We start from the raw sequence: 16817 nt of genomic DNA on the forward strand, positions 1-16817 counted from the left end.
TAAATTTGTCTCAAGGAATATGCAAGATATGGCATTTACATACTATTTCGCAGATACTGGGAGGAGGAAATGTAAATAGATTAAAATAACATACGCACTGTGATTTATCAAGAAAAAAGTTCTGTTGACTCTGTAAATTAGCTGCCAACCTCTGAGCAGTAGCCGCCCGTTCTTGTGTTGACTGCTTGCTAGCATAGTTTGCATGCTTCGTGGCAAAGTGACGGCTGATATTGTACTCTTTGAAAACCGAAGGGCTTAATGGTGACGTGAAACGAAGTGAAAATTAAAGTGAAATAAAGAGAAATACGCGCCACATTAACCCCTTAATGACCGGGCCATTTTGCACGTTAATGACCAAGGATTATTTTTTGTTTTTCCACGGTCGCATTCCAAGAGTCGTAACTCTTTTTTTATTCCGTCGACATAGCCGTATTAGGGCTTGTTTTTTCCGGGACGAGTTGTATTTTGTAATTGTACCATTTTTAGATGCTTACAATATATTGATTAACTTTTATTAACTTTATTTTAGGAGAGAATTGAAAATAAGCAGCTATTCCAGCATTAATTTTCACGTTATAAATTTACGCCGTTTACTATGCAGCGTAAATAACATGTTAACTTTATTCTATGGGTCGGCACGATTACAGGGATACCAAATGTGTAAAGGTTTTATATGTTTTTTCTACGTTTGCACAATAAAAACCCTTTTAGAAAAAAATTACTTGTTTTTGCATCGCCGCGTTCCAAGAGGCGTAATTTTTTTATTTTTCCGTCGATGTGGCCGTACGTGGGATTGATTTTTGCGGGACAATGTGTAGTTTTCATTAGTACTATTTTGGGGTACATAGGACTTATAGATGAACTTTTATTTTATTTTTTATGGGGGGAATGGGAGAAAAGAGAGAATTTTGCCGTTGTTTTTTGCGTTTTCTTTGGACGCCGTTCATCCGGCGGTTTAATTAATGTGTTCATTTTATTGGTCAAGTTGTTACGATCGCGGGGATACCATATATGTGTATGTGTGATTTGTTTTGACCGTTTTATTAAATAAAACCACTTTTTGGGGCAAAAAAGTAGTTTTATTTGACTTTGACTGTAATTTTTTTTATTTTTTTTTTCACAAACTTTATTTAACGGTTTTACTTTTTTTTTTTTTAGTCCCACCAGGGGACTTCACTATGCGATATGCCGATCGCATATATAATGCTTTGGTATACTTAGTATACCAAAGCATTATTGCCTGTCAGTGTAAAACTGACAGGCAACCTGTTAGGTCATGCCTCTGGCATCGCCTAACAGGCAGATGCTGAAGACAGACCTGGTGGTCTTTGTTAGACCCCCGGCTGTCATGGAAACCCGACGGCGACCCGCGATTTGTTTGCGGGGGCGCCGATCGGGAGACAGAGGGAGTTCCCCCCTCTGTCAAACACATTAAATGCCGCTGTCACTGTTGACAGCGGCATTTAATGGGTTAAACTGCCGGAATCGGCGCGTGCTTCGATTCCGGCAGTTGCAGCAGGAGCCAGGCTGTGTATAACAGCCGTGCTCCTGCCGCTGATCGCGTGGGTAAACTGTCAGTACCCGCGCGATCACAGGACGGATATATCCGTCCTCCTGCGCGAACTAGCAGCTGCTGAGGACGGATATATCCGTCCTTCGGCGTTAAGGGTCAACGGTCAATGTGTTTTGAGTGCGCCATCTATTGGGAAAACGTGGGCATTGCAGGGAAAGGGGAAAAAAAAGGAGGTTTTTACTATTATTTGGACAAGTTCGGCGGGCCGGATTAAAAAGCCTAACGGGCCGTATGTGGCCCGCGGGCCGTAGTTTGCCCATGTCTGGGTTAACCTGACGGAAACCTCCGTCGGAACCCCTCAACGGAAGGGCAACGGTGATGTGAACAGGCCCTAAGCTGTGCGGCCACATTGAAGGACCCCAGGGCTGTCTGACCATATTTCCTGTTAGGGCATGCTTACGTATGTCCTAACCACTACCTGTGTACTATAAGTAAACAGGCTAATAATGTACTGGCATATAGATTTATACCAGTACATTACAGTTTGTGAAAATAAAAAATACACAAACACATTTTTTACGATAAACATTAAAATAAAAGTCTCAATACATAAAATAGACACATATTTGGTATCGTCACGACAGTAACAACCTGCACGACAAATTTATATGTACACTGTCAAAAAATAAAAAACTGCTTTCTTTCACTTCGGCCTGATTTACACGAGCGTGTGCGTTTTGCGCAAGCAAAAAACGCGGCGTTTTGCGTGCACAAAATGCACTTAGCTGCGTGTCTCATCAGTGTATGATGCGCGGCTGCGAGATTTTCGCGCAGCAGCCATCATTTTGACACTCCGTTTGGATGTTTGTAAACAGAAAAGCACGTGGTGCTTTTCTGTTTACATTCAGTTTGACAGCTGTTGCGCGAACCACGCAGTTCGCGACCTGCGTGGTTTTCACGCACCCATTGACTTCAATGGGTGCGTGATCCGTGAAAAACGCAGAAATATAGAACATGTCGTGAGTTTTACGCAGCGGACTCACGGACTGTCTGCACTGCCCCATAGCCTAATATAGGTGCGTACGACACGCGTGAAAAGCACGTGCGTATATTACGCTCGCGTAAATGATGCCTTAATGTGAGGCACATGGTACTATGAATTTAGTACCGCCACGTGCGTCACATTAATCGTAATTAACCCCATCATGTACCTCACACATTAACCCAGTGTTATCCATCAGGTACAGGATGGGGTTAATGAATATTAATGTGAGGCACATGGACGTTCAAAATTCATCACACCACGCGCCTCACATCAGAAAATGGATGAACCTTTTTTTTATTTTTTTATTTTTGTTGGCAAAGTATCGTTTTGGTATCGAGAATAGCAATACTAACGAAGAATCAGTATCGAAGTCCAAATCCTGGTATCCTGATAATCCTAGTGCAGTGTACATAAACTGTGGTCTATTTCCAAGGGAAACCAGGGAAAAATATTATTCAAGTTACCTACAGTAATGTGTGCAACATTACTGCTCTGTTTAACCCTTTCATGACCAAGGGTCATTGATGCCTGTGTTCAGGCCAAATTTTCAATTTCCGATATGCATTTCTTTAAACGATATCTTTGCAACCGCTTTGAATATCCCAACTATTTTTACTTTGTTTTTTTTTACAAGACTTATGAGGCTTCATTTTCTAGATTAGTTTCATTAATTCCGTGTTTTAAATTTTTATTATGAGCAGACAAAATCACAAAAAATGTGAAAAACACACTTTTGTAATTTTTTATATATATTTATCTATGATCAATATATTTATCTATAATATATAGATATCTATAATATATCTCTGTATATATTTACTGTCAGTTTTTCATGGCTGTTTTGCATCAATGGGTCTCAAAATTTGAATCCATTTCCCAGCCGTCTCAGTTTTTAACCGCCATCCGTTTTTGATGGAAGTTCAAAAAAAAAAAAAAAAATGAAGAATTTTATTTGTTAGTGTTTTTTGTCCCAACCCCCTGAAAACACCACAGTGCCCATGTAGATAGTGATGCAATACCACTGTAGATAGTGGCACATTGCCCACATAGTGCCAGTGCCCACATAGATAGGGACCACTGTAAATAGTGCCACAGTGTATGGATGCACGATGCATCGAAACTTTGATACTGTTTCGATACTCTGCATCCCCAAACGGTTCGATACCGTTATTTCATGTATTTCGATACTTAGCTTCGCAGCCGCAGATCTTAGTATAGTAATACATGAATGTATGAGAGTGGGGCTGCGGCTGTGTAATACAGCCATTGCCGCGCTCCTGAGTCCTAATAATAAGTGCGTGCTGTCAGGATGATGCGATGCGGCCGCTGCTGCACTAATGAGCGGCGGCACTGAAGACCGAACATGGCGGGCGCACTGCAAAACACCCCCATGTTCTGTCTTCAGTGCCTGAACCGCCGCTCATTAGTGCAGCGCCGGCCGCATCTCCTCATGCTGATCACGCACGCACTTCCTGTCAGGAGCGGGGCAATGGTTGTATTACACAGCCGCAGCCTCGCTGGCGGAGATCAGAGAAACCTCATCTCCGCCGTTATTCCCACAGCTGACTACAGCATTCAGGGGAAAGTGAGAAGGGAGGGGATGCCCCTTGGATCGCGTCACAGGGAATTCCTGTGACGCGATTGAGGGACATACCATATATGGGCAGACAGCCCAGGGTCCATTGAAGGACCCCAGGGCTGTCTTACCATATTTCCTGTTGTTAGGGCATACTTAGGTATGTCCTAACAACTGCCTGTGTGCTATCCGTACACAGGCTAATGTACTGTAATATAGATATATGTCAGTACATTAAAGTTTAAAAAATAAAGTAAAGTAAAAACAAAGTAATATTAAGTAAAAAAAAATAAAAAAATACACATACACCTTTTTTACAATAAACATTAAAATAAGTCTCAATACATAAAATATACACATATTCCGTATTGGCGCGGCCGTAATAACCTTCACAGCAAGTTTTTTGTATCATTTGATGTGTACGCTGTAATAAAATAAAAACTGCTTTCTATCACTTATTGTGGGGCACGAGGTGCGATGAATTAAACCTCCATGTGCCTCACATTAATAGTAATTAACCCCATCATGTACCTTACACATTAACCCATTATGACTGAGAAACATGATGAGGTTAATTACTATTAATGTGAGGCACGTGGAGGTTAATTTAATCATCCCACCACGCGCCTCACATCAGAAAATTGAAGATTTTTTTTTTTATTATTACTGTTGGCGAAGTATCGAATTGGTATAGAAATCGATACTTCGTTGAGTATTGAAGTCCAAATTCTGGTATCGTGACATCCCTACCACTGTGCTTACATAGTGCCCATGTAGATAGCGCCAGTGTCCCGTGTAGGCAGTGCCAATATAATGGCACAATCCCTCTGGCCGGGGATTCCACTCCAGGAGTAGCCCCTGATGTCTCCGTCCATATACGGTTAGTGACACCAGGGGCTTCTCCTGTAGCGGAATCCCCGGGCCAAAGTGTCGGCCGGGGATTCTGCTCCTAGAGAGAGCTACTAACGTCACTGTCCAAATGGACAGTGACGCCAGGGGCTCTCTCTAGATGCGGAATCCCCAGCCAGTGAGATCTGACACCGGGGATTTTGCTCCTAGAGGGAGTTCAGGTGGCGCTATCTACAGTGGCGGGTGCGATTCTATCTACAGCGGGAATGGAGAGATGGTGGGGGCTCCGTCTAGGAGGGGAATCCTCGGCCAGAACGCTGTCCGGGGATTCCAATGAGGGTAGGGAACTTAGGTGGCGCTATCGAGAGGGTTTTGCGCTACCTACAGAGGGTTGTGGGTGGCACTATCTACACTGGGGGGTGTATTCTGGGGCTCTCAAAACCCCGGCCAACATGAGAGTGCAGCGCTGCTCACACTGAAGCAGCACTGCACTCATTAAACCCGTTCCAGGCTATCAACATTTATATACATAACTGCACGGGGCATCGGCAGTTGGAATGTATAGAGCCATATGGCAGTCGTGAAGGGGTTAATAAGGACACCGTTAAAACACTACTGTCAATTGCTACCAAGACTGGAAAAAGAATATAATGGGTTCTATCCACAGTCGTATCATATGCACTTAGCTGTGAGGAGGAGTTGCTTACACGGATGGATATAAATTCAAGCAGTTCAGGATAGCAAGTGTACCCATACATGTAGCGGATATGTTGCAGATTTTCCACAGCGTATCCACAGCACGATTCACAAACATAGTACTGTGGATTTCACCCATTCTACATTGAAAAAGGATGGGATCCGCCGTGAACATCCAGAACAGAATGAGCTTGAAAATCCACAGCATGCTCCTATTTCTGTGTGGAAAGCAGCAGGTGGATAATATTTTTTTAAAACACTATCCACTTTCCTGCAACAGTCTTCCGCTGCAAATTTTCTGCCCGCAAACCCAGAAGAAAAATCTGCTAGATGTGAATATGAAGTGGCCTACCAGGCACACACAAATCTGAAGGCACAATGACTCATATTGGCTGCAGTGCTTCCACAATAATGCAGTGGAAATACTCTCTAGGAAGATAAATTGCGCTTCCCCATCAGTATTCGGTGGAATCCAAGAAGGCGCCCTCCTGTCCAAATCTGTATAGACAACTGTAACATTTAGCGGAAGAGGTATTAGCAGAAGGCGGTTTTGCATGGTGTAGACTGGACCCTTCGTACAATATATTCTGTACAGTTAAAGTTTCCTATATGTGGAACTATGAGTTTCCAAACCTTGCAGCATACTTTTGGGAAAAAGTATTTTCCTCTTTAAAGAGGCTCTGTCACCAGATTTTGCAACCCCTATGTGCTATTGCAGCAGATCGGCGCTGCAATGTAGATTACAGTAACGTTTTTATTTTTTAAAAACGAGCATTTTTGGCCAAGTTATGACCATTTTTGTATTTATGCAAATGAGGCTTGCAAAAGTCCAAGTGGGCGTGTATTATGTGCGTACATCGGGGCGTTTTTACTACTTTTACTAGCTGGGCGTTCTGACGAGAAGTATCATCCACTTCTCTTCAGAACGCCCAGCTTCTGGCAGTGCAGACACAACCGTGTTCTCGAGAGATCACGCTGTGACGTCACTCACTTCCTGCCCCAGGTCCTGCATCGTGTCGGCCACATCGGCACCAGAGGCTACAGTTGATTCTGCAGCAGCATCAGGGTTTGCAGGTAAGTAGCTACATCGACTTGATTTTGCAGCAGCATCGGCGTTTGCAGGTAAGTCGATGTAGCTACTTACCTGCAAACCCTGATGCTGCTGCAGAATCAACTGTAGCCTCTGGTGCCGATGTGTCCTCGCTCGTCCGACACGATGCAGGACCTGGGGAAGTGACGTCACAGCGTGATCTGGCAGAAGCTGGGCGTTCTGAAGAGAAGTGGATGATACTTCTCGTCAGAACGCCCAGCTAGTAAAAGAAGTAAAAACGCCCCGATGTACGCACATAATACACGCCCACTTGGACTTTTACTTTTCAACACGCCCAGTTGTACTTTTGCAAGCCTCATTTGCATAAATACAAAAATGGTCATAACTTGGCCAAAAATGCTCGTTTTTTAACAATAAAAACGTTACTGTAATCTACATTGCAGCGCCTATCTGCTGCAATAGCAGATAGGGGTTGCAAAATCTGGTGACAGAGCCTCTTTAAATTAGCAGCAAGTTGTAGAGCATAAAAGGCTTAGAAGAAGATTAAATTGTGGGGGAAAAAAAAAATTTAGTATAGAAATCCCTGCTCCCTGTAAGCTTGACTCTGGACTGATACCATCCCTCATTAAAGGCTATGTACACCTGATTTTTTATTTTTTTTAAATAAAAATATCTATCTGTGTGTTTTGTGTGACTTTCTAAAAAACAAAAGACACAGATACATTTTTATTTAAAAAAAACGAACAAAAACAATGGATTTCAAAAAGGTGTTTATACAGAAAACCCTGTGAATCATGAATCATTGAGCCCTTGAAGTTTGTTGTGGAAGTTTTTTTATTGGCTGGCAAGGAGACCTGACCACAACCCCACCAAACACCTTTTTCAGATGAATCAAAGCACTGACTGCTAGTTCGGATTTATCGCTAAACCTCACTAATGGCTCTTGTGGCTGAATGGACACCAGCCCCGATTTAAATGTAGAAGATCTAAAGGAAAGCCTTCCAGGAAGAGTGGAAGCGGTTACAGGATCCTATATTAATGCCTGTGGTTTTAGGTTGAATATCTAAAAATGTATAAAAAACAACAAGGAAACAACTAGCAAGTAGCGCACGTTGTTTAAAGGGGCTATTCCATCTCAGGTAGTGATGGAATATCAATGGGATATACGATAACTTTCTGACTGTGGAAGATCTGACTGATGGGTCCCACAACGATAGAGAAGTCAGAACGCTGTCTTAGCATTTAGGGTATGTTCACACACTTAACAAAATACGGCTGAAAATACGGAGCCGTTTTCAAGGGAAAACAGCTCCTGATTTTCATCATTTTTTTTTTTTTTATCAAACTTGCGTTTTTCGCTGTGTTTTTGGAGCTGTTTTTCTATTGAGTCAATGAAAAAACAGCTCCAAAAACGGCTCAAGAAGTGACATGCACTTTACGTGCCGTAATTTGAAAAGGAGGTATAAAATAACACCCCGTGTGAACAGAACGCCGTATTTCCCATTGAAATCAAAGTCTGCTTCCGATTGAGCCGTTTACAGCCTGAAAAATGGCTGAAATTAGCCCGTGTGAACATACCCTTAGTTCCCTTCACAGCTTTTCCCTACAAAGAGACGTACCCAGCCACCCGCAGTGCAGGGAACTACAACAGTCCAATTTAAGTCCCTGCATTCTCAGGATTGGTGGGTGTCCCAGCAGTCAAACCCCCACTGATCAGAAAGTGATGGCTTATCCTAGTAATATGCCATCACTTTCTATTATGGGAAAGTCCATTTAATGGACCATAACAAAGACAAGGAATAAAATGGTAATGTAACATTCATACCTCCATAGCGACTACCCATTTTAATGACTATGGCACTTCTGCTTTTGTTCTCCTCCTCAGCTTGGGCCATGCTTTGCCGTGCCTTCTGATAGGAATCGTCTGTAGCACATACAGTGATTTTATCCTGGATGCTGCCCAGACAGTCAAGCTTGATATTTCCATTGCTAAAGAAGTAAAAGATATGGAAATGTTAACAGACAAAATTCACTGGTCACACAAAAAGGAGCATGGTGTGGTTTCCCACCTAAAACCTATTAAACCATGTAAATAAAGCTAGGTCTAAACAGCAGCCAGTATCGGAGAAATCCGCTCCAGTGCCAGCAACTTCACCAATGGGATGGGAAAACCTACCATCTTTATCAGTCATTGTAAAGGGAGCAAGCTAAACCGAACCCAAAATTGGCATTCTGTAGCTAGTACTTAGGTTATAGTAGACTGAATTAACCATGTAAAAAACACAAAAAGAGAAACCCAAAGCAGATTTTAATAGAAGCTTTGGCTCACAAAACAGCTTATTTGTTCTTGTAAAATCATAAAGCACAGAAGCAAATTACTGATTTACAGCCTCAATACAGGGGCCAAATATTTGCCATCTGATGCTTGCTTACAGTTCAAGCGGCAGAGAAAGTTATTTTTGTAAGACACGGGGGGTTAGAAGACTCCCAAGTGCAGATCCAGGTAAACAAGTTGTTAGCAACACTACTTAAAATGAGCACTATGGGACCTTCCATTAATCTGCGCAAGGGGCACAGAGCACGCCGTAAGGCCCACCGAATGTGGAGCTGCAATAATACTAGAGGACATGACCTAGCTTGTTCCCTGAACACACCAGGATGTGCATGGACAGCCAGTTCAAAACCTTACCGTCCATTTGTTGAAATGGCTACAAGTTTTGGGGGTAAAAAGAGAGTTTCCTGCCATACCAAACAGGAGTTTAAACAATTGTTGTTGGAGCAGACGTTTTGACAACTTTTTAAAGACGAAAACTAGTAAGTACAATATGGTTAAGACCAACAAGGCCAGTCAGACCCACAACAAAGCCACTAGCTTTTCTATTAAAACACCTACCCACACTATTTTTGCAGACAAGGAAAATGGGTGTTGACATTATACGCCATGCTAGAAGTTCACTCTCTGGAAGGTTTGAGGGTTATTTACTGTTCCAACAATCCCTACGCCTTCAGACAGGCCCAAGACGAAGGCGCTTGCCGAAACACGCGTTTGCGTAGGACGCCATTACAGGGAATCAATTATGGCTGGACGTGTTTGAAACGCGTAGGCTAGGGCATCTGCCCACATTCACCACCTTGAGACTGCGTCTCTGTACAATTTTTAATACCATTTGTCTACAATAAAAGTGGGAACATCCCTTTTAAATCTACACAGCGCTGGATCATTCTTCTGTTTTTCCTGCAATTCCTACCGCGGGCCGTCGCGGGGATCCGAGCGAGGTGCACAACCCGAGACGCAGAACTGGTGAGCTGGAGGTTTCCTCCCCTTTTCTATCCTCTAGTGGTTATGTTACTATGGGGAGACTATGGTGAGTTTGATATCAGCTTCTGCACTTTATATATGGCAACGCATTGCCCATCTCTAAATGGGAGTTGAGTAAGTTCCATGTTATTGAATTATATTGTTATCTATATGCCCACAGGCTAGCCACCGATATACTAGTCTCTCTTTTTATTTATACCACTATACATATATCTATCTGAGTAGTTATCATATGTACTAACAATAGATAGCTCTGTATAGTGTTGATACATGACATTTCCTGGTGTGGCGATCTGATCTGTTCATCAGTGTGGATTCATTTTTATATACATAGTTAATTTTTAAAGAAATAAAAAAAAAAATATATTTTTATTGAGCTCATAGACTGGCTTGTCTCGGTTTTCATATATCTTGTAGGAGTTCAGCTCTGTGATATATTGGGGTTATTTAGAATGTCCAAATAATGAAATCACATGCAGTGATTATAGGTTGGATTAGATTTGTGAAACAACCTGTATATTTTTTCCCCATCAACACTCCTGCCATGAAGATAAAACATAAGGAGGTGCCCACAGTAACCAACAGATGCCCACTGTTAACATTGTATGTCCCAGCAGTCATACAGAAAGGCTTCGTTCACATCCGCGCTAGGGCTCCGGGCTACGGAGCCCTGACTGGCACAAACGGAAACCAGAGGTTTCCGTTTGCATCTCCTTTGTTTTGAATGGTGGTGGATCCGGTGCCAATGGTTTCCGTTTGTCTCAGTTGTGCAAGGGTTCCGTCGTTTTGACGGAATCAATACCGTAGTCGACTACGCTATTCAGTGAACGAAGCCTAAAGGAAATGTTTGGGATGCAGCTCTAAACATCCACCCAAGGGGAGGGGGAAGTTAAGAAAAATTTGAGTCAGCGTACATCTCTCCACATTCTCACTTTATGGCAGGTGCACATAACTGCCTCACTGAGAACAGAATGTAATGGTGGTTGCGTGCAATTATATCAGATTAAACCTTCAGGACCTATCACGTCTAAGAAAACCGCATGAAGTAATACGACACCAAAATACTTCAAATTTACTGGACATAATTAGGAAAGATACTAAAACGACAACTGAATTTTGGGGACAAAAACTATCCTATTAAAAAGGCGAGCCAGCTTCAGCTGAAGTCGGCTCTCCACAAGCAGTAGTGATCAGTCAAAGGCTATGTACGCATCTGCGTCCTCGCTTCCATATCTAATGCAGACACGACGTAGTGCCAGATCAGTCTTACTACAGACCCCCCCTGGCTTATAATGGGGTTTGTTGGGGGCTTCTGTCAATTTGACTGCAAGAAAAGCGATGCATGCTGCGCTATGCTTGCAGTCAAATCTGCCAAAATTGCGGATGGAAATTTCAGATTTGACTGCTCTGTGGGATTTCCTGCTTCTGAGCTGGAAATCAATGGGAATACAATCGGAAAGCTATGACTTCCATTCATGGGTTCCCCTGACAGAATGGTCTGACGGAACCCCAACGCAGATGTGAACGAAGCCTTATCTGCCTTTTTCTGCTTCAAATCTGTGTGACTGCTGCTGGCTGTATATGTATTTAGTCAGAGACACAGATGAACACTTTACAAGCAGCTGTCTCCTCCACTGGAAGCTGGGCTGCATAATCCACAGGGAAATACTAAATGGCTGATAAAATAACAGCATTCTGTATGAAGCAATGTTCAAGCTCCTGGTTAGAAGCGAGTAAATTTGTTGCAGGATTCTCCTTTCGCCACCCATTAGGATGCAGTAGTGAATGAATCCACCAGGCTTGGGATTCGTTCTTGAAGAATTTATAAGAAAAACAGGGGAATGGATTCTCCTAGTGCAGGGGTCAGCAACCTTCGGCACTCTAGCTGTTGTAAAACTACAATTCCCAGCATGCCCTGATAGCCCTTGGCTGTGATTGCATGCTGGGAGTAGTAGTTTCACAACAGCTGGAGGGCCGAAAGTTGTTGACCCCTGTCCTAATGTATTCCGTGGACCAGCAAATCGAAAAAACGCAGAAACGATTCGCAAAACCAAGCAAAAAGTTCCATCAGCCATTGAAATGCCTCCCCCTGCCGGATTCCAGAGTTTTTATCGGTCGTAGAGGTAGGAAATCTCATAGTGTAGTAAAGATTTCACCACGTTTACACTTCAGTCTGCTGAACCGAGTAAGTAAAACTCTGCCCCTGCAAAACGGAGGGAAAAAAAACATATCTTTTTTTAAGCAAGTCATATCGCACGGTTACTTTCTTAGATCTCCTCTGTAAGGGAACACTCTGGGCAAAACTGATGTAAATTAAACGGGGATTCATAGACCACCAAAGAGAGAATCCCTGTGTTCGTATAATAGGGTTACATTACTTTTGCCCACGGCGTCCTTTTAATACAAAACGTCTTCACAACTTATAATCCTTTTTTTTTTATCCCATAAGGGTAGAATATGGAACAATCCTGGATATTGAAAAGAGAATATCATGAGTATTCAGTTCTCTGCATTTGATCATCATCCCAGCTGCCTTAGGGAGAAGATGGGCCATGAAGAAGTCTGTTTTCGTGGAGTATAACCCAACACACAAATATGTCACTAAAATGGTGGGGGGGTGGGGGGGGGGACTCACCTTTGAACATACTGCTGGATACAATCAAAGCTCCCTTGAGGGCTATCCCTGCCAACATTGGATAGATAGAATGTGAAAGTTCGCACTTCCGTGGGGCAGTCTGGTCGAGGGATGGTGATTTGCTGTGAAGGAAATAAACATCGCTTGAGAATTTATGACATTAAAGCGCACATTTCTTTGACTGTACATTAAAACAGATCTGTCATACTACGCTGTATGGTTTAAGGGCTGCATAGTATGGGAGGGACAGGTCTGCTCTACTATTGGTATTTTTTTGTGCCGTTTGGACTATGCCATTTAGCTAATAGGGCTTAATACACTATACATCAGACTCATAGTTATGAGGGGGGGGTATCCCCCGCCCCTGGCCTTCTCACCAGTGACTGATGGCTGCCATGTATACATGCAAATATACGGCAGCCCGTCAGTCACTTGTGAAAGGGGCGGAGGAGAGCAGGGAGAGGCGGGTGAGCACTCCCCTCATGAAAACCGCAAACTCATGAAAAGGAGCCTGCTGTATTCTTAATAAAGGCCCATTAACCCGAGCAGTTAATCATTCAGAATCCAACGCTAACACGAGGTTAATCGTACAATCGTTTATGCGAAAATAAAAAGAACGGTTGGTCGTTCGGACATTGTGGTATGTATACATCAGTCATTTGACTGATAGAGATATGACTAAACCAGTAGTATGGCGATACGTGCTGGGGTCTTTTGATCCTCATGTAGCCATAGCCACCCCTCTTCAGGGGGGTGCATACGTAGATATACAGGGGGAGATTTTTAAAAACCGTCCAATTAGTTTTGTGGGGCAATTTTGAATGAAGAAACACAAGGAGACGCCATTATTAGAAAAATAACTTGCTCGGATGAAGCAAACGTCATACTTTCCGGTGCTGATAATAGGCACAACTGTGCAACAATTGAAGAATAGTTGAATCAACCTGGGGTTCCAATTTTAGGCGGCCCCTTCATGTAAAGGGGTAATTGGACCCATCTTCTACAATACAATGGTTACCTCAGACCTTGACATGCTCCAAGAAAGTGTAATACCACAACTGTAGTTGTAGCATGAAAATTTATATTTTCAGCAAGATGGAGTCCCCCTCACTATGCTTTAGCGGTGCGTCATTTTCTTGACGAAAAATGACCCAATAGGTGGATAGGTAGACGAGGCCCGGTTGAATGGCCACCACGATCACCAGACTTTACCCTGATGGCCTTTTTCTTTTGGAGAGTTATCAGAGAAGATATATTCAAGAAAACCCTGCACGGCTGATAACAGGATTCAGTTCATAAAAGAAGCATGCCAAGAAATGAATGGCAATAAAGAACTTTGTGCCAAAGCGTGCTCGAGTGTAAAAACTGGATTACAGCAACGTGTAAATAGTGAGGGCCACCAATTTGAGCATATAAGAGATAGTACTTAATGGTTTTGTTATTCTATAAAATACTAATTATTTCAACTGTATACCTACTTATGCACCCCCCTGTATGTACATACACCCCCCCCCCCATGTGACTTATGGTCTATGTTGCATGATTATCTTTCTCCATGAGTGATGGTCCTGTGGCTTAACTAGGGGCCGGGACATTGGTACGGCACACGTTTGTGCATCTTTAAATGTTTTTAGAGTTGGTCTCTTTTCTTGTATTTTGCAATATCGTAATAAAGTGATTTCATTCACACTAGAGGTGCAGTCCGAAGTACGTTTCAAGGCCTTGTACATTTTTTTTTTATATGATAGAAGATATGTGACATTGTTATATAGGTGACCAAATGATAAAACGTTGTGAACGAGAACGTTGTGCGGAAATACTTGTCTGGAATCACTACTTGTCTCTTACAGCAGTCGCATTGAAGATGGATACGAATATCTACTCGTGTAAATTGAGATTTAGGCTCTATTAGCCAAACAGCACAATATTTTTGTTAGGGCCTGTTCACATCAGCGTTGCCCATCTGTTGAGGGGTTCCATCAGGTTAACTCCTTAGCGGAAAGGCAAACTGAAACCTCCGCTTCCGTTTCCCTCACCATTGAACTTAATGGTTTCCGTTTGTCACCGTTGTGACAGGGTTCCGTTGTTCTTGACGGAACCAATAGCACAGTCGACCGCGCTATTGATTGCGTCAAAACGCCCGAAATTGCCCCCCATAGTTTCCAATTAGAGACAGGAGTTTTTTCCCAGGGCAGCTTTTGACCGCCAGGGATAAAAAAAAAACAAAAAAAAAAGCCTCTTGCTATTTCTTGAAGCAGATTCCGCCCCTGACTTTCCATTTAAATAACTTTAGGGGAAAACTGGAGTTTCTTGGACATTTAATATTTTTTTTTATACAAAAATAAGTTTGTTTTGTTTATTAGTCCCTCTTAGGGTACTTGAACAAGCGCTTAATAGGAGCACAAAGTTAGCAGACCTGGGGGGCCTTCATGAGGCCCGTAGGTTGCCATGACAACCATCGGCCCCACTTTCTAATGACTTAAGATGTTCGCGGTAGTGATTGACCACGGCATCTAATTAAATGGCCGCTATCGTAGTTATCTACAATCTGGTCCATTGTAGTGAAGTGTTAGCTGTAAAATGCAGCCGACACACGCCAAGTATGGAGCGGGCTCACGGCTAATGCACGTCAAACATTGGGAAGGGATTAAAAATATCCTACCGTTTTGTGTATACATCATACTCCGGCATCTATGTATCTGTGGTCGCAGACTACAAACTGTGTTCTCGGATCCTGCAGGCATTTATAAATGCTATGTGCACTTTTGCATCAATGAAATGTTTCAAGCTTTTTCTGCGGTTCTCATCACCAAGTCTCCCCCCCAAATTGCTACAGCCATGAGGGCAATTTAAAATGTGTCCAGGGAGAAAAAAAAAAAAAGTTCAATTAAATTAAAAAAAATAAAATAATAATAAATCCAAAAAACCACCCTATTTTCTGCTGCATAGTGTAAAGGTGAGAATTTAAAAGCTCATTCACTATAATGTCAAATATAGCCACTGTGCTAAAGTCTAAAGTACCACAGCTGTTAAAGCAGTGCATGCGAATATAACCGTAGTAGCCTGCAGCTGTAAATACAGAAGAATCAGTGAAGCGATGAAACAGAACAATGAAGAGGATTCCCAGAACATGAAAGTAGAAGGTGAAACACGGCAAGCATGATGATTAAAATCAAGAGGACCATTTGCACGTTTCAGTTTTTTTGGGTTATGTAAATTTAATTCCTTTGAAAGTATTTACTATAAGTACTTGAACTAGTCTAGTATCAGAAGAGTAAGACCGGATCCACATCTGTATTTAGGTTTCCGTTGCTCAACTCCGTCATAGGAGCAGAACAGAAAAAAGGAAGCTCGGGATCCATTGAATCACTGAACTAGTCGTCGCATGACACATTCCATTGACTGCAGCGGGTTCCATTGGGGCTCTGACATGGTTTCTGTTAATTTGCCGGACATAGTAGCACATAATGCTATATTTTACGGCAACAACAAAAATGAATCTGTGACTGAAGCACCTAATGGACAAAAGAAACAAACAAAAGGCAGCGAGGGACAGGAAATGCTGCAATAACCGATCATGGGACATCACGTACAGTTTTCACAGACCCGATTCACCCGCTAAAGTGAGTGGGTCCGTGAAGACTATCGGGTGACACTCAGATGCCGTTAAAAACGGTCCGAGTGGCACAACGGCCATGTGCATGAGGGGGAAGGCTAGACCTAAACTTTCTCACGGTGATATACCGCTGTCCATAGGAATGAATTAGGAAGCGACGAAATCTGTTCAAAATTGCTCCGAACAAGTGTGTAGCTTTGAAATGCCAGCATGAAGTGATTAAAAAAAAAAAAAAAGAGGGACTAGCCCTAGCCTAAATAAGGTCTGCTCAAACCAATTAACGTCAGAGGTCAAAGAATAAGTTGAATGACGTCCCCCTCTGTGTAATCTAGGTGTGCCGTGTCACATGACAAGAGAAGGCCGCCCACCTAAACTCACATACCGGGCAGGAGTGCATTAAATCGGAGATTCAACAAATACACAAACGATAAGAATATGTGCACACGCTTACAAAAAAAGTCTGAAAATATGGAGTTGTTTTCAAGGGAATTGATTTTCAGATGTTTTTTACGCAAAC

The 16817-nt window shown here is 42.6% G+C and overlaps 1 protein-coding gene across 1 annotated transcript in view; it reads right to left on the reverse strand.

Moving 5' to 3' along the window:
* ELL (elongation factor for RNA polymerase II) overlaps positions 1-16817 on the reverse strand; it is a 110630-nt gene that overhangs the window by 43462 nt on the left and 50351 nt on the right. Inside the window, exons 3-4 of the mRNA XM_075864498.1 lie at positions 12685-12806; positions 8556-8719 (exon numbers count right to left, since the gene is read on the reverse strand). Of these exons, the coding sequence (XP_075720613.1) occupies positions 8556-8719; positions 12685-12806 (286 nt within the window). The remainder of the gene's footprint in view (positions 1-8555; positions 8720-12684; positions 12807-16817) is intronic.

Source organism: Rhinoderma darwinii, chromosome 1 (assembly GCF_050947455.1).
Source record: "Rhinoderma darwinii isolate aRhiDar2 chromosome 1, aRhiDar2.hap1, whole genome shotgun sequence".
Lineage (NCBI taxonomy): Eukaryota > Metazoa > Chordata > Amphibia > Anura > Rhinodermatidae > Rhinoderma > Rhinoderma darwinii.